The 24,936-nt window shown below is 46.7% G+C and overlaps 1 protein-coding gene across 5 annotated transcripts in view; it reads left to right on the plus strand.

Annotated features, from left to right (window-relative positions):
• LOC135374008 (uncharacterized) overlaps positions 1–24,936 on the plus strand; it is a 150,962-nt gene that overhangs the window by 9,140 nt on the left and 116,886 nt on the right. For 3 of the 5 annotated variants that reach the window (XM_064607026.1, XM_064607028.1, XM_064607030.1), the window contains exons 1-2: positions 2,503–2,559; positions 21,700–21,845. The exons of 1 other annotated variant lie outside the window; for it this stretch is intronic. In XM_064607026.1, the coding sequence (XP_064463096.1) occupies positions 21,713–21,845 (133 nt within the window). In that variant the 5' untranslated portion in view covers positions 2,503–2,559; positions 21,700–21,712. Of the gene's footprint in view, positions 1–2,502; positions 2,560–21,699; positions 21,846–24,936 lie in introns of those variants that run through there. One more of the 5 variants, XM_064607027.1, reaches the window with a different exon arrangement.

Here is a 24,936-nt window from a genome sequence, read left to right on the forward strand (position 1 = left end):
ATGACGTTATCACTTTTCGCAATAAAATGCTCTATCCGATCCAGCTGCCCTTCATTGATATAGAGAGACATGCAAGGGACACTCATTACAGATCAGCCCTACAACTTCCAGCTGCAAACAGTTTTCATTCTACAAATAAGTTCGACGGCGAATGCGGCATGAAGGGCGAAGCTACCCAATACAGCAAGCATAAGCAACTAAAACGTCTGCCACTCATTGCTGCCAGACTCATTGTCAAGTATTTCCGCCAGTAATTTGAGGGACGGTTTTCTCCGGAGCATTTTTGTAAGACGAACGACCTGCGTTCCGGTTCTGTACCTTAATAGCAGTACTCCATACACTCTAAGCAGAGGTACCCTAACGGAGGTATAAATACATTGCAAAACTGGAAGCAGTGCATACCTCGCAGGCAGGCGGCCGGTGCACGTCCCAAGAGTTTGTCAGCCGCGCTTAATTGTTAGCCGCGCGGTAGTGGACCGCCCAGTTGCACATCTGGGCTACGAGATCACATGGGTCAAAGCGAACCGGGCTTGTGCCTGCGCCACGGTAGCGCGGAATCGGCCCGTGCATATTTGGTCTGGTTTTCCTCCGAAACTGCATGGTTTTGCCGCATTTTTTGTTTTTTTAATGTCATCTACTCTTCTCTCCGAGCGCAATACTGCTCTTATTGCGTGATAATAGCTTTCAAGTTGAGAGCGTGCTCCACGCATGCTGAGATTTGGCACTTCCGGTCCGAAATTCTAGTTACGCTAAGATGGAGCAAAGCAGAACTTTATAGCCTCTGGCGTGAAGTTTGTATTTCTTGACACTTCTTGAATATATCGGTTCCGTTTGGCGCGCACTTCAAAGTCGCAATATTTTGCTGCACGAAATGTTCCGTTACAACGCTCTCAGTATTACGTGTCCGATAACAAAGATACCAAACAGCATTTCAGATATCGTAAGCAGATGTACAGGCAGTATTTTACCCAGCAGTCTTCTGCACCATGAGGATCATACGCATGTAGTCGTTTCCTTTAGTTAGAGACGACCGTAGCGACTTCAATTAAATTCTTCTCACATTATGAGTTAACATTATCATCACAGCCATGCACAATTCATCATGTACAGTACGGCAAGTACACAACACTGCACTTTCTGACAAATGTCTACAGCCCTTATGGCAATTTGGTTTTACGCTGATGACATTTTTTCCAAGCGTGCAAGATCCCAGGGCACAGGATACATTTTGTCCTTTATGCCCCGTATGTCCTTTTGACATGAAAACGTCTCTAAGTTCGGTTTAGTCGCCTAGTAAAAATGTGTGATCCAACGAAATTATTCCTAATCTGACGGGATAACCCGATGAGTAGTAGACCGATAAAAACCAACCAGCAACATCAAGATAACTAGCAAGGCCATTGTAGCGGCTAACGCAATCTCTGGATGAGGAGGGCGCGTGCAAGAGAAACGCGTACAATGTACGCGTACGTGTACTTTGCGGGTATACCATCTCGCGAACGCGTGAAGCTAGGATGCCGATCGAGGTGCCGTTGGCAACCCTTTGAGAGGTTCTTAAGCCATATCAGGTTCTACAACTGTAACCAATTTTTTATAAAGTTTCAATCAAGTTGTCAATTTTCCCAGGATGAAATGAAATTATAATTAGAATCGAATAAAACTGTAATCAGAAGACCTGATTACATATACCCTAAAGTCCACCAGCTAGCGATATAGAGGCCTACGGGAGCGCCGAAGAGGATTAGCGGTGGGGGCAAACTTGACTGCTGGCATGCACACCGAGCCCTTACCCTCTACCAGTGAGGCACCTTCGACTTGTTTGAGTGCGAAAGTTGCGTACAAAACCCGACAAAAGTTTACGGAACACCAAAGCGACCTATTTCGGGAGTGTACAGACTTACTGCGTCGAGTACCCGGTCACCTGTTTGTAAGTCTATCTGCTCCTGTTTGCAGCAACCGTGTCGCTCAGATGACTATATACACCACTCCAGTGTTCCGTGTACAAAGACCATGGAGGGCACCCAGAGGGTGGCTCAGGATCGTGGAGGAGCCAGAGCCGGGCAAGCGAATCTGAGATAATGTCGTTTTCACATAAACCCCTGAGGCTCGTGCATAACTGAGCCCATCCCTAAGTTTTTTTCAGCGGGATTCCTTATCACCCTGCACTTGCCAAGACCCTGCAGGTCTATCCTAGTGCACTTTAAACACTTAAAATACACCTATTTTTACGTTGAAAACACGCTATGCGACTCCAGCACAACTTCGGACCGAAGGCGTAGATCCATGTGAGATTGTTACTTCCCTGCCGTGTTGACAAGAAGTATCCATCATCTTAATCTTCCCGAAATAATTGCGGCATTCAACTTCGATTCTGCGCTGCTACAACAGCTCCTCTCGTTGTCTGTATAAACAGACAGATAATAGTATAGTACACCCAGTTTCCGTCCAGTTTTGCGTTCGTTATAACTGGCTGGTTAGTAACCAATGATTCTGTTCTTTCTCAGGCATACCATGTTTGGATGATACTTCAGATCCCTCTTGATTGGCTCATAGAAGCAGGTAAGACAGAGCTCTACCGTTCGTTTGCTCTTCGGCAAGAATCGACCTGTCACGAGAATGCAAACTATTGGGAACATCGTACAGTACAAAATGTAGAACTCCTGGCGTATCCATCACGTGGGTAAAGATCAAGCGGAGACAATTATGGTTGAGCATGTGAATCTGAAGGTATGTCCAGCATGTTGGAAGGTTGTTGATAAAAAATATCAGTATCCAGTCCACTTCCAACCAAAATGTGTAATTCGATGTGGCGGAGGGGGGAATATAGTATGTTTTCGATTGTCGACAGCGCCCGCTATTTGAAGATACCATTGGTCGAGTAAGCAGCAAGAGATAAGGACAAGAAGACGAACAATGTGGATGCTGACTGGCAACTGGCGCTGCCACCACTTGTAGTGACCCTTCAGGGCAAGCACGACGACAACCTCTACAAAAGTGAGACGCTTGATCAAAGCCCTGAGGCAGCAACATCGAAAGCCGGAGCAGAAAGACCCGGCTTGCCGACGCCGGTTCCTTTTATCGCCCCAGGTTTTCTACCTTCCTCGTGGCACACTTACGATACCCATGAGACTTGCGATGCACGATGCACATGAGAGATGCACATATTGATGAAGCTGAGGACAGGGTCGTTACACCTCCTCAGCCGTTCGACCCAGCACAATCGATCCTGATAATGATGCACGAAGCACGATGTTGCACGACTTGCTCCACGAAATGGTTGAGTGGTCGTTTAGTTCTGCGAATACTTCAGTACAAAGTTCAGGGCGCAACGAGCAAACAAAATCCAGCCCTTCAAACACCGACCGAACAAACGGCAAAATTTCCCTGATACACACCAAGGAATGCTGCAATAACACCAAAGAACACCTACTAAAATCATACATAACGGAAGAACAGGTCCGTTATCCACCAAAAGTCAACCCAAACTCACGGTTTCTCAACTAATCCCGAACTGAAACAGAGACCCATAAAGAAACCTGTGCTCTAACCCCTAGCTACAGGAGTAGCGGCTCAAGCAATCGGCATTACCGTGATGCTTTCCTTTCTTGTATTTCACGGCAAAATTGAAATCTTGGAGAATTAAACTCCATCTAAGAAGTCGCCCTTTTGCTTTCTAGCCACTGCAGTGGACAATGATCAGTTTCAAGAGCAAAAGGAGTTCCGCAGAGACAGCAGCTGAACTTCCGAGCAGCCCACGCTAGGCAAGCGCACTCCTTATCAGAAGCACCGTACGATTGCTCGCGAATCGTTAGCTTACGTCTAGCGTAGAGAATGGGATGTCCTTGTCCGCTTTCTTCCTTTTGGCACAAAATTGCCCCGAATCCAATCCACGGTCGCTAGCGTCACACTGGACAAAAAACGTTTGTCACAGTCTCGAGCTCTTAGTATTGGCTTACTAACTATAGTGCCATTTCGAGTTCCTGAGAAGCCTTTTCACTTCTTCGTTCCATGTGATCTCATTCGGCTCCCCTGTTCGCAAAGCATCAGTAAGAGGAGTGGCGATACAAGAGTAATTCTCGATGTAATGCAGCTAGTAACCATCAAGCCCCAATATTTTGTTTGAGGTCTTTTGAACTCCTTCACTGCGGCTATTTTGACGTCCATGGGCCGTCTTTTACCTTGCCCTATAATGTGACCCAGGTACTATAACTCAGCACAGCCTAGCTGACATTTCTCAGCTTTAACTGTAAGTCCTGCTGAACGCAGACGAGTAAACACAGCTCTTAGATGTGTTAAATGATCCTCCTAAGAATTCGAAAAAATAGGTATGTCGTCCAAATAAGGCAAAGCAGAATTTTCCGTTCCTCTTAAAACTTTGTCCATTAGTCTTGAAAAGTAGAACAGAGCATTCTTTAAGCAGAAGATTAGGGGACGAAACGTACCTAAGGGACAGATGAAGGCAGCATATCTGTTCGCTGTGTCGCTTAGTGGGACCTACCAATACCCACGAGTAAGATCCAAGCAGGATATGTAGCGTGCATAACTAATCTGTTCCACTCTCTCTTCAATGGCGCAATGCAGCGCATCACAAGCCAATCACAAGAAGAGCAAGGAAACAAAACATAAAGGCGACAGAAAAAGCGAGAAAACAAAAACAAAATTTCAGCTCGCAACCTTCACATCTGTTATCATCCCAATCCCAATGCAAGTGTCCGCGTGGAAGCAGCTTCATGGGCGCCGCTCTAACGCAATTCCCAGGGTTAGATTGTTCTATCACTAAGGCCTCACAAATTTCTCTTGGGACTCACAAATGAGGTCCTCTGAGGTCCTTGATACCTCCTGCATATGACGTGTCGGCGAACACAGGGTGGCAGCAGCGACCTCGAGAAGGTAGCGGCAAATTGCCCGACGGAGTGCTGCTTCTCATCAAATAAGATTCTTCCTGCGGCCTCGTACTGACGCCCCATCCATCTTGACCGATGTACATCTTCCCGCATGTTAAGGAGATCTTGTTGACTACCCTCTCACAGCATGCAAGACCATTTTTTGAGCTTGATTTGGCGGTCTTTGTCATCCGCTTGACGGTTTACTCTCGTAACTAACATGGGCTTGGGTGGCCCCCGTCAGAACAAGATTTCGTTCATTTCTGTCGGATTCTATAAAACAGGTAGAGTTATGCCAGAGGGTTAACCAAGACGTGAAGGATACATGCACCAGCTCCCGTGCCATAGTGGTTAGGATGATTGCTTTCCACGCCGAGACTGGAAGATGACACAGGTTCGGATCCTCTCATCGGCTGTGCTGTCTGAGGTTTTCCCTGGAAGAAGACTTTTCAGACTTTTCGAAGACTTTCCAGACAAATGTTGGCACAACTACCCTAAAGTCGGGCCAGGTCCAGACAAATGTTGGCACGGTTCCCCTGAAGTCGGCCCAGGACGCATTCTAACCCCACTCCCCCCTCCTGCCCTCTCTCCATCTGTCCACGTCTGTACGCCGCTCATAGCCACTGCTGCTGCGCTAACACGGAAGTAAAAATAAAGAGAAAGAGGATACATGCTGCCAAACGAAGCACAAACAAATGTTGGCAGCATGTCATGAGAGCATCATCTACAATATCATAGAACAACTTTATTTTGAGATGGAGAGTGGGGAGATTCATCGCCAGAGGCGATCAATATCGTACAAGGCATAAATACGAGTTTGCGGGAACAGTCTTACTCGATAAAAAGCAGCACCCCGTACGGCAATGTGCCGTTGCAGTGCCGGGTGTGGGGCTGCCTGCCTGCGTTTGCCGATACGTCAGTTCAAGGTGGTTTCGGGAAGCAAGTCCCAAAAGAAGTTTGGGATGCGTTTTTAGTAGAACAATGTTACCCTGGCCGTTGCGTTCGTGCGGCGTCTATGAAGCTGCATCCAAGCCAGCACCTGTATTTGGGATCGGGAAGAAACAAGTGGAACGGTTGCGATATGATTTTTGCCCTTTTGCTATTACCTTTCTTTTCTTTCTTTCCTTGTTCGTCATGTGATTGGTTTCCGTTGAATTATGCCCGCGTAATAAGCTCTAATGTTAGCAGTCACTCTATTGGTAGTTATCGTCATTGGCTGGTGGAATGGTCATACACCAAATATGCCGCCTGTTTGCACTTTCATTGCTCCTGGGTGATGTCACGCCGAATCAGGCAGGGTGGTCTGGTCGATCTCTCCCCCTTTTTTTTTTTTTTTTTGGTTCAAACATATAATAAAGCCCTAGGAGACATACTGGTGCTGAAAGTAGTTGAAAATAATTTGTGGTTATTCCTTAATAAACCATCATTCAGATATAAGCATTTCCACCATTGCGCTTCCTGTGAAGATTGGCCCACGTATCTGCATACCTATTGGTCATATTCAGCAGATTTTTTTACATACCGTCAAGGGTGTGTAGCATTGCATTCGAAGTTCCGGAGATCCTAAGATTTGCCCTTGAGGAGATAAAATATCGCATAGTTGCCTCGTTTATAAAATATGAAACGTTTTGAGAACCGCACTAGTCGTCTCCCAATTGTGATACCCGAAAGTAATCCACGTCATTGCGTTCGTCTCAAAATGCCCTTTCTACTCATAGCAAGAAAATCATATTCTGATTTGGGGCAGCGCACTCAACTGTCTTTTTGTGAGGGGTGTCTACGGAAAATGCATAAATTCGACAGCTTGCTTCCCATATATTCCCACTCGTGACCATAGCTGGGCATTTTGGTGAAACCTCACTCGTCCTCACCCTCACGGCCCTCACGGGCACATGCCCTCACTCGCCCACACCCTCACCGCCCTCATGGGCACATGCCCTCACTCGCCGTCACCCTCACGGCCTTGACGGGCACATGCCCTCACTCTCCCTCACGGCCCTCACAGTCACATGCCTTCAATCGCCCTCACCCTCACCGCCCTCACGAGCACAGGCCCTCACTCGCCCTCAACTTCACGGCCCTCATGGGCACATGCCCTCACTCGCCCTCACCCTCACGGCCCTCACGGGCACATGCCCTCACTTGCCCTCACCCTCACGGCACTCACAAACGCAAGTCCTGAAGGTCTTACCCTCATAAGGTCTCCTGTCAGTGCACTCATGAGGTCTGAAGGGCGCCAGGTCTCTGTGAATGAAGTCACTGATGAGGCCTGAGGTGTGTAGGCTCCGTATGAGAGCATTCAGAAATGAGGTCAAATGACGCATAGCAGACGTGCGCAAATTAAATTATGAAGGCACTGATGATATGGTTCCAGCGACACAACCACCGGCTGTGTACACTTTAAAGGGCTGGTGTGCACGTATTTAGCAATTTCGTCTATGTCACATTGGGAACACAGAAAAGCGTCCCGAGCTGACTGATTACTTGGCGATATGGTTCCAGCGACCCAACTACAGGCAGGGTGCACTTTAAAGGGCTGGTGTGCACGTTTTTACAAATTTGGTCTGTGTCGCGCTGGGAACAGAGCAAAGCGTTCTGAGCTGACTGATTACTTGGTGACATGGTTCCAGCGACCCAACTACAGGCAGGGTGCACTTTAAAAGGCTGGTGTGCACGTTTTTACGAATTTACTCTATGTCGCGCTGGGAATACAGCGAAGCGTCCTGAGCTGACTGATTAATTGGTGATATGGTTCCAGCGACCCAACTAGCGCCAGGGTGCACTTTGAAGGCGCTGGTGTGCCCGCTTTTAGCAACTTCGTCTACGTCGCGCTGGGAAGACAGCAAATCGTCCTGAGCTGACTGATTACTTCGTGGTATGGTTCCAGCGACGCAACTACAGAGAGCGTGCACTTTAAAGGGTAGCAATTTCGTCTATGTCGCGCTGGGAAGCCAAGCACAGCAAAGCCCAGGACACTTGGCTGTGTTCCCAGCGCGACGTTGACGAAATTGGTAAAAACGTGCACACCTGCCCTTTAACGTGCACCCTGCCTGTAGTTGGGTCACTGGACCCATATCACCAAGTCATCAGTCAGATCAGGACGCTTTGCTGTGTTCCCAGCGCGACATAGACGAAATTGCTAAAAACGTGCACACGAGCTCTTTGAAGTGCACCATGCCTGGAGTTGGGTCGCTGGAACTATATCACCAAGTCATCAGTCAACTCAGGACACGTGGCTGTGTTCCCAGCGTGACGTGGACGAAATTGCTAAAAACTGGCACACCATCCCCTTTAAAGTGCATACTGCGTGTAGTTGGGTCGCTGGAACCATATCACCAACTAATCCGTCAGTTCAGGAGGCTTGACTGTGTTCCAGCGCGACGTAGACGAAATTGATAAATACGTGCACACCAGCCCTTTAAAGTGCACCCTGCCGGTAGCTGGATCGCTGGAACAGTGCCCACGTCTCGTAAGCCTCATTTAACCTCATTTCTGAATGCACTCATACTGACCTCACACCCCTCAGGCCTCACCAGTGACTTCACTCACACAGACCTGGCGCGCCTCAGACCTCACGAGTGCACTCACAGGAGGTCGCAAGAGGGGCAAAACCTCATTAGTGCACTCACAGGAGGTCTCATGAGGGGCAAAACCTCATGAGTGCACTCACAGGGGACTTCTTGATGGTAAGACCTCATGAGTGCACTCACGGATGGCCTGATCGCGGGCTTGCCCTCACTCACCCTCACCTCAAAGGCGTGAGGTGAGGGTGAAGGGCACTCATGAGGGCCCTCATGAGTGAGTTCGCCCAGCTATGCTCGTGATCACTCATTTTACTCACAAAGGGTTTTCATGACGACTCAAAACAGCACATAAAAAAATAATAATAAATTTTGCCCTCAGGGGGCATTGGCGTATGCTGGTGTTTTGTGAGCGGCTCCACCACAGATCCCAGCCCCCAGTCGCAGGGTGTTAACCGTACCGTGCCAAGGGGATTTAAGGTGAAGGGTAGAAGCCTTGAAGGGTGGTAGTCGGGGTCTTGGTCAAGCCCGTACCGATTGGTTTTCCTTAAAACTCCGGGACCTTCTCACGCGAATGGACTAGAAACGTGAATGACTTAGTTAGACCGAGATTGTTAGTTAAAAATTTCTCAAACTCTCTGATCGGGAATGCCAAGCGTCTCCGGAGCAAAGTCCACAATTCAGATTCAACAAGGTTTACTGCAAAATACACAGTGCTTGCAGCGACTGAAAATGACAAAGAAAGAGTAGTACGCTTGGGTAAGATGTCACCGTTCTTCATTGAGAAGGCGGTGGCATCTCCCTCTAAGCATGCCGTTATTCATTGAGCATGTACCAGAAATTAAGCGCATGCCATTAGGTGACTTGTTGATCAAGTGCACCTCCAAAACAGACTGTGACACCGTCTTGGACACACACGAAATGTTAGGCAAAAGAATAACATCATCTTCACACACGACTTTAAAACTAGACGAGGCGTCACCGCCGTGTCCGAAATCATTGACGTGCCTGTTGATGAAATTCTTCTCAACCTGAAAGACCAGGGCCTCATAGATGCACGTAAAATAAGAATAAGAAAGAAGGATGTGTATATCACGACCCGAAATATCATATCGACCTTTGCTCGCACCACTCTTTCTCAAAAGTTGAAAGTTGGATCTATCACCAGAAGTGCGACCATACATCCCAAATCCCTTTGCGCTGCTTCCGTGGTAACAGGTTTGGCCATGCTGCAACCTCGTGTCGTGGCTCTGCCCGTTGCGCACAGTGTCACACGTCTGATCTCGAGACTAAGGAGGTCAAAGGGCCAGCAGACAGCTGCATAAACTGCTCTTTCGGTCACCCATCTTACTCCAGATCCTGTGCGAAATGGAAATTTGAAAAATAGGTCTTACACATCAAAGTTACTCACAACATCAGTTATCCAGAAGTACGGAAGAAAGTGTTTCCGTCTTTTTTTAGACACCTTTCGCCACAGCTGCAAAAACAAAAGTTAAACTGGTCACACAGTCAACACAGATTGAGCCATTAATAAATACACAGACAAATGCAACTCAAGTACAATGAGGTGAAAAATCACTTCCAATCCCCGAAACTCCCGTAGCGTAACTAACACCGACGCCACTTCCGTCTCAATCCTCTTCCGTGGCTCCGTCTTCAGAGGCACCACCTTCGTCATCACTAATGGGCTGTGAGGACGACATGAGCTCGCAAGGCTCGTCCATGAGCGCGAGCCGCAAGCCACAAAGAAAAAGAAAAAAAAAACTTTCGGGGAGCAATCTTTCACTCGTCGACATATTGGCGGAGGAATTGGCGGCTCTTCGGAGAAATGTAACGAAGCAGCCCAAAAGAAATAAGTTATTGTTTGAACAACCGTAAACAAATATATAATGCAGTATATTTTCGTTGGTTGGCAGAAGTTTACTGTACACATCCTTTTTCTCCTCGGTGCTGCCATAATTATGGGCGAGAAGATCCTTCAGTGGAACTGCCGTGTGCTAATTTCGAACCTAGCTTATATGAACAACCCTTTCGACAAGTGCAGTGCAGCATGTTTCTGCATTCAATAAGCATATTCAAACATCCATACACCTAATCCACTGCACACACAACATTTTTCGAAAAGATCGATCAGATACATCCCGATCATCTTGAGGTGTAGCAATTTTAACACAAGGTTCCTTTCCAACGAAACAAATGCACCTGACTACAAACTTGGAATCTGTGCACAGTTTATCCGCCACCGTCAGAAACCTTCACACAAAGATGCACCCAACACCTTGCAGGTGACTTTAGTGCCCATAACCTGCTTTGAGGCAGTGCAAGAACAGATACAAGAGGAAAACTGATAGAAAGACTTCTGTTAATGTCCTCGATATTCCTCTTGAACACCGGAAGACCCACATACAGGGTGTCCCAGAAAACGTGTCACTGAATTATGATAAAAAAAACTACACCACCTAGAGTCATGCGGTCAATGGAATTTGTTCTTACTGGGTTTCTGCCACCTCCTGATGTGAATGTCGGGTATCATAAGTTGAATTATGTAAATTTTTGCGAGCTTAAGTCGGAAATTTGCCAAGTAAATGTCACTTTTTTACCCCACCAATATGAAGAGCGTGTCCAATTTACTCAAATTAATGATAATTGACAGGTGTATTCAGGAGTTATCCCATCGGAAAAAATAGCCGAACATCATGCTCTACGGAGCTCCCACATTATAGCGCACGATGCATTTTTCGGCGCAAGGTTTGTTAGTCCGACGAAAGGAGGTTGGAAGCCCAGCCCACCCTGGCATCGCAGAAAGAGATAACACAGGCATGGGTTTCATCAGTTCTCGCGTCGGAATTTCGGTGGGATAATGCTTTCCCTCTCCAAATTTTAGGAACTGTTACTTGTTCTTCTATCACTCTGTGGGCTGGCTTTGGAACCTCCTTTCGTCGGGCTGAGAGCAATTGCGCTCAAAAAATCATCGCGCGTTATGGTCCGGTGCTCCGAAAAGCATGATATTCGGAAATTTTTGCGATAGGATAGCTCATGAATATCACTGTCAGTTATCATGAATTTGAGTGCATTTGGCACGCTCTTCATATTGGTGGGGTAAAAAAGTGACCTTTACTTGGCAAATTTCAGAGTTCAGTTCGCAAATATCTACATAATTAAACTTACGATACATGACATTCACATCAGGAGGTGGCAAAAACCCAATACGAACAAATGCCATTGACCGCATGATTCTAGGTGGCGTAGTTTTTTTGTTATAATTCAATGACACGTTTTCTGGGACACCCTGTTTATGCATCCATCTACTCAATCATTCTCAGCCTTAGATCTTTCTTTTTGCAGTCCATCACTGCTGCAAGATATGGAATGGAACGTAGACGAAAACCCACTGGGGATAGACCACTTCCCTATGTGGTGTTAACTTATAACCGTGTCACCACTGCCCTAACGACACGTCCTCCCAAGTGGAAACTCGAAGAAGCCGATTGGAAGCAATTTTCAGAAAAAAATGTGACTTGACAGAACTAACGACCTTGTCACCAACGTAATCCTTGAGACAGCAGAAAAATCCATGCCACAAACATCTGGTAAGCTGCAGTGAGTGACCAGAGTGACCAGAGCCCTGGTGGAACAGTGAATGCAAGGAAACCCGCACATTTCGAAGTCGTGCGTGTAGTAGGTTTCGACGGTACCCCACATCACAAAATATTTTGCTCTTTAAAAAGGTAAGAGCGAAGGTCAGGTGGGCATGCAAGCAAGCAAAGCGGCCCGCCTGGCGCAGCTTTATATTTTCCTTGTCTTCCAACACACCAACAAAAATTGTTTGGGATCAACTTCAAAAATCAGAGGGTAACATATTGGTCACTCTGTCTCTCTATTAAAAGTTAATGGTCAAGTATGTGAAAGCCTGGAAGAAGAGGCTAATGCCTTGGGAAAGCATTTCAAGCTCTTTCCAGTAGAGTAAACAGTAACTCAAAGTTAAAAAGACGTCTGAGAAACAAAAAGTTCCTCTTGGTAGTGGTGATGGGATTGCGTGTAACCAGCCCTTTACTTTCATGGAACTGTTGAGAGTGTTGTCGTCCGTAAAAGCAACTGCCACAGGCCCAGATCGGGTGACATATTCTATGCTAAGTCACATGTCTGAGGAGTCAAAAAATATTGCTATTTTTTTTAATCAGGTCTGGATAGGGGGTATACACTCCCATCCATTTGGAAAACGGCTTCTGTTATTCCATTCCTGAAACCTGGAAAGGATGCTTCAAATCCAAGCAGTTACAAACCCATCACTCTTACGAGCTGCCTCGGCAAGACGTTCGAGCGAATGGCTAATAAGAAGCTGGTCCACTTCGTGGAAGGGAATCAATGTCTAGCTCAGATGCTGTGTGGTCTTCGGTAGGAGCGTTCGACGATGGATCTTCTGATCCGTCTAGAGGCAACCATCCGTGAGGCATTTGTGCGGAGACGCCAGCGTCTTTCTGTGTGTCTGTTTTTTTAATCTAGAGAAGGCTTATGGTACTGCTGGTGGCATGGTATACTGCTAGATCTCCACTCGTTTGGCATACCAGGTTGTCTTCCTAGATGAATTGCAAACTACCTTAAAGGAACAACATTGAGAGTTCAACTTGGAACAACCCTGTCATGTCCATTTGTGCAAGGGAACTGCATGGCACAGAGGTCTACTTTGAGTGTCACACTATTTCTGGTAAATATCAATCCTGTGGCTACTTCCATCCCACCGCCTATAAAGTACTGTTTGTATGTGGACGATATTCAGTTATCTTGTAGGTCCACAAACGTAAGAATATGCGAGCGACAAATAAAGCTAGCAATAAACAAACTAGTGAAATGGTCTTCCGAGAACGGATTTACATTTTCACCAGAGAAGACAGTCTGTGTCCCATTCTCGAGAGTTAGGCGAGTGTTTCCACCACCCTGCCTCAAAGTCGGTAGCTATAATCTTCCAGTTCAGTCCGAACACAAATTTCTTGGGATAATTCGTGACAAAAAGCTCATATTTCTGCCTCACGTAAAAAGCTTGAAAGTCGAGTGTACAAAATCTCCGAATCTACTAAAAATACTGGCCAACAGCTCTTGGGGTGCGGATAGGAAAACGCTGCACAGGGTATAGACATGGACAATCCGCTCAAAACTTGACTATGGCAGCATCGTCTTCGGTTCAGCTCGTCAGTCGGTATTGAAAATTCTAAACTGGATACGTCATCAAGGAATATGGTTGGTATTCGGTGCTTCCAGAACATCTCTGGTTGAAAGTCTTCATGTAAAAGCTAATGAATGGTCTCTAGAAACGCATCGATTTTATGTTGGGGCAATGTACGCCCTCAAAGCCAAAACTTATCGTTAGCACCCTACACTTTCTTCGATCAAATGCACATCTTTTGAATGCCTTTTTATCAATAGACCAAGTGTCGTACCCCCGTTTAGCATGCGACTTGCAAGGGATGTTGAACACCATGATTTCACCCCTTGTAACCGTTTGCTTGTGGAAGCAGCTAAGGGGATTCTTCCGCGGCAGTCGCCACCACAGTACAATTGCTCATTATTAGAGTATGTCAGGCATGAAACCCCTACGCGTGTGTTGCAGCAGGAATTTGTAGATATCAACCAAAGGTTTCCAGAACACATCGAAATATATACAGACGGCTCAAAGTCCAGTACCGCAGTAGTATGTGCGGTGGTCTCAGGAACATGTACACGATCTCATCGGTTAAAGAAGGTGGCATCAATATATACAGCAGGAGGTTTGTCCAGTCAACCTAGCTCTAAATTTCATATTGCCAACTTATATAAACTCATCTACAATATACACATACTCTCTTTCCACTCTCCAGGAAATGTGCAACGTACATAAACAGAAAAACCACCTGGTACAACGAGCACGATATTTCACTAGTACGGTACTGAAGAGGGGTGAGCGTTTGAAATTCTGTTTGATGCCAAGCCACACGCGTATATGGGGTGATGATAGTGGTGATCAGGCTGCTGCTGCAGCAGTCCTTTTTGCTTTTATGACTCCTTTTGAAATGGATATCAGGATCTGAGGTCAACCTTGAACAAGGTGGTCAACCTAAAATGGCAATAATTTTGGTAACGGGAGACAGAAAATAAACTGCAGAGAGCAATGCCGCACCCAGTAACTCAATGACCGCCTGCAATGTGTCCTGCGATCATACCTAAAAATCGTTCATACATTTTTTTTTTACCCGTGGGTTTCTGCTTCGAGGAGAGGAATGCACTCATTGTGGTGAATCTCTGTACTAGCTACACATTTTCACCTCATGTCGATCGCATAACAGTTACAGCAAACATCATTTCAGAGAGTTTTACAAGTACTACTTCTAGTTTTCACCCAGCGCTCTTGTTGCGTGACGACGCTATCGTTCCTTTTAGTGCAGTATTTAATTTTATGAAAGACGTCGGAGTTCTTAACCTGTTGTACTTTTAGAATGATGGTTTCATTCATTCATGAGATCTTTTAAGTAAACATGTTGTTTTCTTTTAGCTAGTTCATTCTTATAATTGGAATGGCGCATTATGACCCTAGTTGTCAAGGCGCCAGAAAAAAACCCGAATCATCATCACCACCATCAAAAAATTTTGCTTCTGAGATGGTCCAAGTTACGTTGCGAACGACGTTGCGTTACGAACGTAACTTCGACCATCTCTCAAGCAAATGTTTCAATGTGCTGTCTTGAGCCGTTATGATGAACGTTTTTGAGTAAAATTAACGATCACGAGTGATAATATGTGGGATGCGCGCTGTCAAATGTACGTATTTTCGGCAGACACCCCTCACAACAAGGCTGTTGTGTGCGTTGGCCCAAATCACAATATGATGTACTTGCTATGAGAAGAAAGGTCGTTTCGAGACGAACACAATGATGGATTACTTTTCGGGTATCGCAATTGGGAGATGACTACTCAGGATCTCAAAACGTCCCATAATGTACAAATGAGGCAACTTTGCGATATTTTATCTCCTCGAAGCCAAACCTTAGAATCTTCCGAACATACCCTGCAATGCTATCCGCCTCTGACAATAAGAAAAAAAATCAGCTGAATATATCAAACTCTTCTGACGAGACGTGGCGTCAAACTTCGTAGGAAGCGCAATGGTCGAAATGCCCACATCTGAATAATTCATTGAAAAATAACCAATTATTTTCAACCACTTTCAGCGCCAATATGTCTCCTAGGGACAAGGCTTTAATACATGTATGAAAGGAAAAAAATTGAGAGGTCGACTGGACCACCCTGTCTGATTCGGCGTGAAATCACCCTCATCTCAACTGGGTTGGTGTTCGACATGTCATCATGTATAGGCATGACCCCATTGAACGTCATACACGGTTCTGGTTGTGTGACGAATGCTTCCAATGGCCATTGAAGGCTGTCCACGTTTAAAGACGAAACTGAAGGAGACCATATTCACTTATCAATACGCATCACTGCGGAATCAGCTTGCACGTCTTAAGGTTTACATAACGTGATCACCTATTGAGGCTGAGAAAAGGTTTGGTTTCCTCTATATGTGTACCTCTTTTTCAATAATGTTGTTGGTATGATTGCTCGTCTATGCATACAGGGTGCTTCACATAAAGTGATAAAAAATTCAAACTGGCGAAATATCCGCCGTAGGATTGTGGGACTTTCGGCTATTACCTTCTGGAAATTTTTGCCGCCATATGGGAACGCTTTCGACAGTTTTTGAGGGAAATTAATTGTTTCAATTGAACTTTGAACCTTTGAACCAAGCGAACCTCACTTTTGTTTACTGAAATATGAAGTAATCCACGGCTAACTAGAGACACAGCTAAAATTATGCATAGTACCACAACAGAAATACTCGAAAAATTAGGAAAAATTACTCTTTAGCCCCGCCTGCTTGACTGTGGCAAAGAAGAGCACACCGAAGATGGCGGGCAGAGGAGGAAGTCTTCCCGCGTCTTGTTTTGCCTTTCCTCCGCTTTGACCTCGATGCAGGTGACAACCGCCTTATCACGAGGAAGGCAAAACAAATGAAGGCGGGGACACTTTCTCCTCTAGACGCCCATATTGCGGGCGCTTTGCGAAAATCAAGCAGGCGGGGCTAAAGCGTAATTTTCATTTTTTTCTTTACTATTTGTCTTGTTTTGTTCTGTATTTTGTACGTGCAAGGCCCTCACTTGAGGGCATTACAGAACGGAGTGGGAATTTACAAAATACATGTGTAAATAGTGCCACTATTTACACATGTATTTTGTAAATTCGACACACAACAGCCCGACAAGATAACACAACACGAAGAAAAAAAAAGATATTGCTGATGCACAGATTAGCGAGCATTATATTGTAAATTAGTTTGTTGACGATGTGCTGATGAAAGATAGGGAATCAATGCCTGCTTGAAGTGTGTCACGGAATTTTGTGAGACAATGGATAGGGGAAGCGAGTTCCACTCTCTTATGGTGCGGGGAGCAAAGGATGTATCATATAGTAATGTTCAACAGAGAGGGCGATTTAGTTTGAAGCAATGGTCTAGTCGTGATGAGAAGTGTACTGCAGACGTCAGGAATTCAGGCTGTGATGGACAAAGAAAAAATAACTTGTACAACAAGCACAATCGCGCTACCGCACGTCTGTCTGAAAGGCTAGAAATATTAAGTTCAGATTTGATGCTTGATGTAGATGCGTGATAATCATAGTTAGAGAGTATGAATCTGGATGCACGGTTCTGAACGGCTTCAATGGAATTAGTGAGATATTGTTGGTGCTGATCCCAGATGGACGAAGCGTACTCATCACAACTTGGATGTGATAAGTACAACTTGGGACCAGCTCCCGTGGCTCAGTGGTTAGCGTGCTAGCCATGTCACGTCGAGACTGGGAGGTACCCGGGTTCGAATCCCGGTGCCGGCTGTGCTGTCTGGGGTTTTTCCTGGGTTTTCCTCAGACGCTTTCAGACATATGTCGGCACAGTTCCCCTAGAAGTCGGCCCAGGACGCACATTTCCCCAGGGCGTCAGTCGTGACGTTGCCCACATACGTGAGGCCGACAACGGCAAGCCCTTTCACCACCACCACCACCATCACAACTTGGAGTTTATTACAGAAAATGTACCTGACTAGAACATAGCGTGTTCACCCGATCAGCGCTCAACCAACATTGATCACGCGCCCAGATCGTTCCTTCACTGCCCATGACCATGGGTCTGGACCCTAACACTTCCCCCGACCTAGTTATAAAGTCACATGCATAAATGGAGAGTCGCTTATGATAGCACAAAGTCTTCAAATTGTTGAGGTGCTCTCCGTTGACGTCGGGGACGTCCGTGGTTTCCAGTTGCTTGGGTGGAAGAACTAGGGCAGGAATCCTGACGTTGTACGTTGTCATCGTCCACCATTTGTGCTTGCTCTTGTCGGTTAGATGCTAGGGCAGGATCGGGGGGCTGGGTCCTGCTATTGGAGTTTTGTTCAGCGGACTGCGACTGTTGTTCGGCGCTGTGATCGTCCCCTTCGTGTGGAAACAGGAGAAGACTAGCAGAAGTTATGCCATCAGGCTCGGGTGCACCTTGCTCTCCCGGCGTGTCGAATCGAGCTTTGATATGCTCCACATGGCGTCGATGAACCCTTCCATCGCTGGTGCTAACCGCAAAAGAGCACCGGCCCGTGCGTTGTTGAATGATGGCCGATGTCCACCGACGATCCCTGTCGAATGTTCGGATGTATACGTCTTGTCCAACCTTGTAACGAGATTCGGGCGAGGCTACATCACTGTGCTGTGAGGTGGCGTTCTCCTCTTCTGGATGAAGGAGATCCAGTGGAGTCGTGAGACGACGGCCAAACAGGAGCTCCGCCGGTGTCTTGTGTGTCGTCGCCGACACAGTCGTGTGATGTTTAAGAAGGAAGCGGGCAAGACGGCAGTCTAGGCTGCCTGTCAGCTTCTTCAAAGCTCGTTTTGTTTCGCCAACCATCCGTTCGGCTTGACCGTTGGTGGCTGGATGAAAAGGTGCACTTGTTCGATGCTTGACTCCGTTTCGATGGTAGAACTGGGCCATCTCGGCAGATACAAAGTTCGGTGCGTTGTCGGAAACAACAACCCGAGGTACGCCAAACATTGCGAACAATTTGCGCAACTCGCCCACGATGCTGGCGGAAGTTGTGCTTTTCATTCTTCTCACCTCCAGCCACTTCGTGAACGCATCTACTACTACCAGGTAGTAGTACCCGTCCAGTGGACCCGCGAAATCTATGTGCAGTGTGTGCCAAGGTAACTGGGCGTGCTTGAAGTGGGAATCTATGACAACAGAAGCAGACCTCGCGTACGTTTCGCATTTGTGACACGTCTTCGCTGTCAGCTCAATGTCGCGATCCAGTTCGGGCCACTACAAATGGCTTCTAGCCGTACTTTTCATTGCTGAGGCTCCCGGGTGGTTCGCGTGCAGCATTCTGAGAGCCAACTTGTGGGCCTGCCTTGGTATGACGACCCTAGATCCCCAAATAACGCAACTGCGGCAAATTGACAATTCACTGCTGTGTCGCTTGTATGGCTGGAAAGCATCGTCTTTCCACTGCGAAAAATATCCAGTTTGGACTCCCTGCAGTAGCAGTGATAGCACAGTGTCCTGCTGAGTAAGTCTAGCAATGTGCTCGGCGTTGAGAGGGTCACAGTCAATAGCTTCGAGCATCAACACGTCACCTGTGGACGTCTTCTGGTCGTGCACACTGGGGAGCGGAAGACGACTCAAAGCATCGGCATTTTGATGCTGACCACCTGGCCGATATAGTAGTGTATAATCATACGCACTCAATAACAGGCACCAACGTAGCATGCGTGGTGATAGCGTTGCTGCAATCAGTTTGTTTGGGCTCATGATTCCAAGTAGCGGTTTGTGGTCCGCGATAATTGTCACTTGACGGCCAGCGATGAAGTAATGAAAATGCTTCACTCCGTATACGATCGCTAAACCCTCTTTATCAAGTTTGGCGTAATTCCTTCCGGCCCCTGTTAGCGTGCGTGAAGCAAACGCCACTGGAACTTCGCTTCCGTCTTTCGTCCTGTGAGCCAATACTGCCCCGGCTCCGTAGGGTGAGGCGTCGCATGACAGGTAAAGCGGTAAAGAGGGATCGAAGTGTGCCAGGGTTGGGGCAGCTACAAGCAGTCGCTTGAGCTCGTCCAAAGACTCTTGTTGCTGATGTTCCCATTTCCACGGCACGTCTTTGTCTAGGAGGCGATAGAGTGGTTCAGCCACCGAAGCTCGGTCCTTGATGAAACGGTCGTAGAAGCTCAGTAGCCCCAAGAAAGACTGTAGTTCCTTTTTGTTGCGTGGTACTGGGGCATCGGTGATGGCCTTAACCTTCTCTTTTGTTGGGGTTACCCCAGCAGCATTTATGCGGTAGCCTAAATACTCCAGTTCAGTAACGCGGAAGAGACACTTGTCGAGACGAGCCTTGAGTCCAGCTTTGCTTAGCCGTTGGAGTACTTCGCGAAGACGGCTGTCGTGCTCTTCCAGAGTTGCGCCCAAAATGACGATGTCGTCCAAGTGAGCCCCCACCCCGGTCAGCCCAGACAGCAAAGTGTCCATGTATCTCTGAAATATTAGTGGGGCTATGGACACACCAAATGGTAAACGGGTCACTCTGAACAGTCCCTTAGGTGTATTGACCGTGAGCAGTTCCGGTGTGGCGCGATCAACCCTTAACTGTTGGTATGCTTGTTGCAGGTCAATCTTTGAGAATATTTTCCCACCTTGGACGAGAGCGAGCATATCATCGACGGTTGGAAGAGGGTAGGTTGCCTTAGCGACTACAGCGTTTACAGTGCTGCGGTAGTCGCCGCAGAGACGAAGCTTACCATCCCGTTTTCTTACTGTCACCAGTGGTGTAGCCCAAGCTGATGATGACACGGGTTTCAGTATTCCTTGCTGCTGGAGCCTATCCGGCTCTTCTTCTACCGATGCTCTCAATGCCAATGGCACTGTGCGACTCTTCAGAAACTTGGGAGTCACTGCTGGCTGTACGTCGATGTGTACCGCCTCTCCTACGTGTCCGGTCAGTTCGCCGTCGAAGACTGTGGGAAACTGGTCAATAAGACGTTGGCATACGTTTCCTGTGAGAGCGTGAATGCCGTTGAGTGAGATTCCGAGGGGTCCAAACCAGTCTCTCCCGAGGAGACTCGTTCCCCGACCTGCAATGACATACAGTTCCAGCAGGGCCCGTTTAGCTTGTAATTGAACATGGACCTTCACTTTGCCACGAATTTCTAGTGGTGATCCATTCCAAGTTCTGAGAATCAAGGTTGAGTCTTCCAGTTTTCGCTGGTCACGCTTCCAAAGTTCGTTGAACGTGCCCTCGCTCATTATGGAATATGAGGCACCAGAGTCCACTTCAAAGAGACAAGGACGTCCGTCTACTGTTACTTCAATGGTGTAGCTGGAGTTCTCCTGCTTCAGCGAATTTACCGAAAAAAGATCCCCCCACGAGTCCAATTCGTCTGGGGCAATGCAGTTGGCCTGTTGTGTTCTCGAGGACGGAGCCCTTGTGGTGTGGGGTCCCTTTCTTGCTGTAGCAGCCTGTTTCTTCTTCGTGATGCAGGCCTTTTCAATGTGACCGACCTTCTTGCAGAAAGAACAAACCGAATTGCGGTGTTCACCGACTTGTGCCGTGTGTTCTCCGTCGCAGCGGTAGCACTTTCTTGTGTGCTGTTCAGCTTGCCTTTTACTCTTCCTTTGAGTAGCACCCGTATGGCAAATCTCTTGGCTGCTTCGCATCGTTGATTGCTGTACCATAGTAGACTCCATAGCTTTTGCTAAGTCGAAAGCCCTCTGAAACGTGATGTTCCTTTCTGACAGCAGCCTTTGCTGGAGGTGAACGTCCCGCAGTCCACATATGAACCTGTCTCGAAGCATAACTTGTAGAGGAAGTGTCGTTAGCTGAGACGATGCAACGAGGGGAAGCATCTGAACTTGTGCAGTCGTGGCTTCTTCTTGAGCTGCGCCTGGCTGTGTTGACGTGTCTGGCGTCGATCGGGCAGACGTCGCCGTTGTTGCCGGTGATGCCAGAGGAATGTTACCGAAGTTGCAGTCCTTTGCGAGCGCTCTGAGCGCGTCAGCGTACTCCGTAATAGTTTCTTGAGCAAGCTGATCTCTTTTATGAAATCGCCAGCGTCCGAGTAGCTCCGACGGTCCAGTTTCAAAATGGCGGCTGAGACGTTCCATTATCTTGTGGAACGGCACTTGTGATGGCGTCAAAGGTTGAAGAAGATCCCTGACCTTATTGTATGTTTCTTCTCCGCAGAAGGTGAAGAGCAATGCTCTTTTCTTTGCTGGGTCTTGTATCTCGTTGGCTTCGAATAAAAATTCCAACCTCTCCCGCCATGAAGTCCAGTTGGAGCCAGGTACAAACTCTCCAAGCCTTGCTGAATTCATGCTTCAATCGGCTGCGTAAGTTTCTCGTCGCCAGTATCACAACTTGGAGTTTATTACAGAAAATGTACCTGACTAGAACATAGCGTGTTCACCCGATCAGCGCTCAAGCAACATTGCTCACGCGCCCAGATCGTTCTCTTCACTGCCCATGACCATGGGTCTGGACCCTAACAGTACTCTAACTTTGGACGAACAATCGCTAGGTATGAAGCCGTTTTAGGTCGGATGGAGCTTGTTTAAAATTGCGACGTAAGCATCTAATAGCTTGATTGGCAGTGGAAATGATGTGGATGTGGACCGCGTTTACATGACACGTCCATGAGAGGTCGTACGCGAAATAAATTCCAAGATACTTGTAGGTAAGCACCTGCGATGGTGGAATGTTATGTAACGTGTAAGCAAAAGTGATGATGTCACGGTTACGGGAGAATTTCACTACTTTGCATTTGCATATGTTCAATGACATTTGCCATGTAGTACACCAGGCGCTTATTTTGTTAAGGTCGTTCTGCAATGCCACATGGTCGTCCCCCGCAGAAATTCTACGATATATTACGCGTCGTCTGCAAATAGTCTTACGTTAGAGGTTAAGGTAGAAGGAAGATCGTTAATATAGATCAGAAACAGAAGAGGACCAAGGACAGAGCCTTGGGGAACGCCGGATAACACATTAGACACACACATTTGTGTTGCGATACGTAGCATAGTTTTTACTGGATCTACGGCTATCCACGGTGGACGTAATATTTCGATAAAAAAGTGAGGTTCCGTTGGCAATTTTCAAAATTCAATTGACAAAAATAAATTTCCCGCAATAAAAATTGTCAAAAGCCTTCCTCAAAGGCGTCAAAACATTCCAGAAGGTAATTACCGAAAGTTTCACAATCTTCCGACGAGTACGAGCCCAGTTGGAATTTTTTTTCACCTTAGGTGGAACGCCCTGTATATGCCTTCTTGTTGTTTGTACTCGTCATTATGAACTTGCCACACCAACGGAAGGGTTAGCGGGCTAAGCTGTAAATTAATTTCATTTTGGTCAACATTACCCTACCAAGGCCATAGAGATCTCTAAGGAAGACCACAACGCTGTTCGGTAATCCGTTCGAGGTACATTCTCATACGAAGTCGCTGTTTCTGGGACAACATGCTTCCTGATGATGGCCTCTCCTTACAAAATACTGATACTTGATCACGATAAGGATCATCGTCTCCGTGTCGTACTCCGTACGAAGAGTGAAGAGCGGGATACCGCAAAAAAGCCGCCCACAATACCACTGTTTTATCATCGCGACGAATTTTATAGCGAATTCAGCAGGTCGTTTTCACGATGAAAAAGTTGCACTGGTTCGAGTGTGGAAGTCACGCGGCCGCTTCAATCCCATGTGCATCGCGTTTCATTGGTCCTCCCATTCTCTTTTCGTTCGTTTCTAGGCTGAAGCCATAGCTGTACACGACGATTCACGAAAACGATCAGCTCAATTCGCTATGATAAAGTGGCTACCACGTGACGCGGTACCACAAAATGTGACCCTACATTGCACTTTTAGGCATCTCGTTGGCCTAAATACTACTTAACGACAGGTTTGTATTACTTCGGCCAGACGAGATGCAGTATACACACACGACAACCTGAAACGACAATAGCCCGCGCACTTGAGCTAAAGAAGGCAGTCGGCGAAAAAGCCGGTCACATTCTGGCAACAGGAGGAAAATTATCGAATATCGAATTAAATATCGAATTATCGAAATTATAGAAGAAAAATTGCAGGAGTTGAAATCAGACAGTAATTTAACTTGAAATTAATTCACATCAATGGGAAGTGAATATTCAGAGGGAGAAATTCACTGGACAGTACTACAGTCGGTAATGCGAGATTTTGGCGCAGCTGTTGACGTTGGGTTATACACCGCTATTTTTGTTCTACACACATATACGTCCTTCAGGTAACATTCCTATCCCAGTTCGTGAAGTCGCTGCGAAGTCGTTGCCTACGCTGGAGAGGTACAGCTCGGTTATGTCTACAGTGCGACTCAGCGCCAACATTGCCAACGTTCACGGATGTCTCATGGCATAAGAGTTCACTTTTTTTCGTACGTATGGCTTTGCGGTTCCAATTGCAAGTTTAGAGCGATGCTTGCTCAACTGTAAGCAGATGCACTTTGGTTTCTCCAGGGGCGCGAAGCTGTAGTAGAAATCTGTTGTAGCTGAAAACTCACGTGACTTCCGGAGCTGGACCAATGACTGAGGACTAGCCACCCTATTTTTTTCTTTTTTGATTATGTCGCGAATGACGTAAATGACATGTCATCCGTTTCTCTCTCACTACTTTCGTCCTCTCTGCTCTGCTTCCGTCTTCCCCCCTTTTGTTGTTCCTTTTTTTTTCCCATTCACTGGTTTTTTGTATCGCGTTTGTCGGAATGCAGTGGGAGTTACAGGAATACGACGGAGCCTTGGTTGTTTTTGTCACATGAAGTATTTTATTGTGCGACATACGGTTATGCAAGCAAGGCGTACACAACATGACATTAATTATGCTCCAGAATTTGCTTGAAGAAGCCTGATAATGTCGGACCGCCTCCTGCAAGGACTGCCACTGGGGACTGGAGCTCAGTGGCTACAAGATGAAAAAAATTGGTATCAGCTATCAACAGCTATGCATGTGAAAGTTGCAATGTAAATACAAAGAATAAAGGTGCTATTGAACGCGAAAAATAAGAACGGTGGTAGGGTTGTGAGAAGCTCGCAGACATGGGGTGTGATGAGCGACCTTAGCACAAAAATACATTTTATTGCGCTACTTCACAATGATATATTCAGGCCGAATCGCCTGACAAACTTGGCTTTGGCGCTAGATACAGAACAGCTACTAAGTCAACGCGTCGGACGAAACTTGTCGAGCGAAATCACCGACAATCACTTACAGTAGCGTCATACCTTTATACAGTACGACGTGAGCGGTTATTTAATCATAACACTTAGATGATATTGTTTCACGAAAAGAAATATAATCTACCATCGTATCTGCAAAGCTACGCTGTCTGTCTCGGTCACCGCGTCTTCCGGTCACGATTTACGGTAACTGTTAAGCAACTTATTCACAATACA

Source organism: Ornithodoros turicata, unplaced genomic scaffold (genome assembly GCF_037126465.1).
Source record: "Ornithodoros turicata isolate Travis unplaced genomic scaffold, ASM3712646v1 Chromosome39, whole genome shotgun sequence".
Taxonomy (NCBI): domain Eukaryota; kingdom Metazoa; phylum Arthropoda; class Arachnida; order Ixodida; family Argasidae; genus Ornithodoros; species Ornithodoros turicata.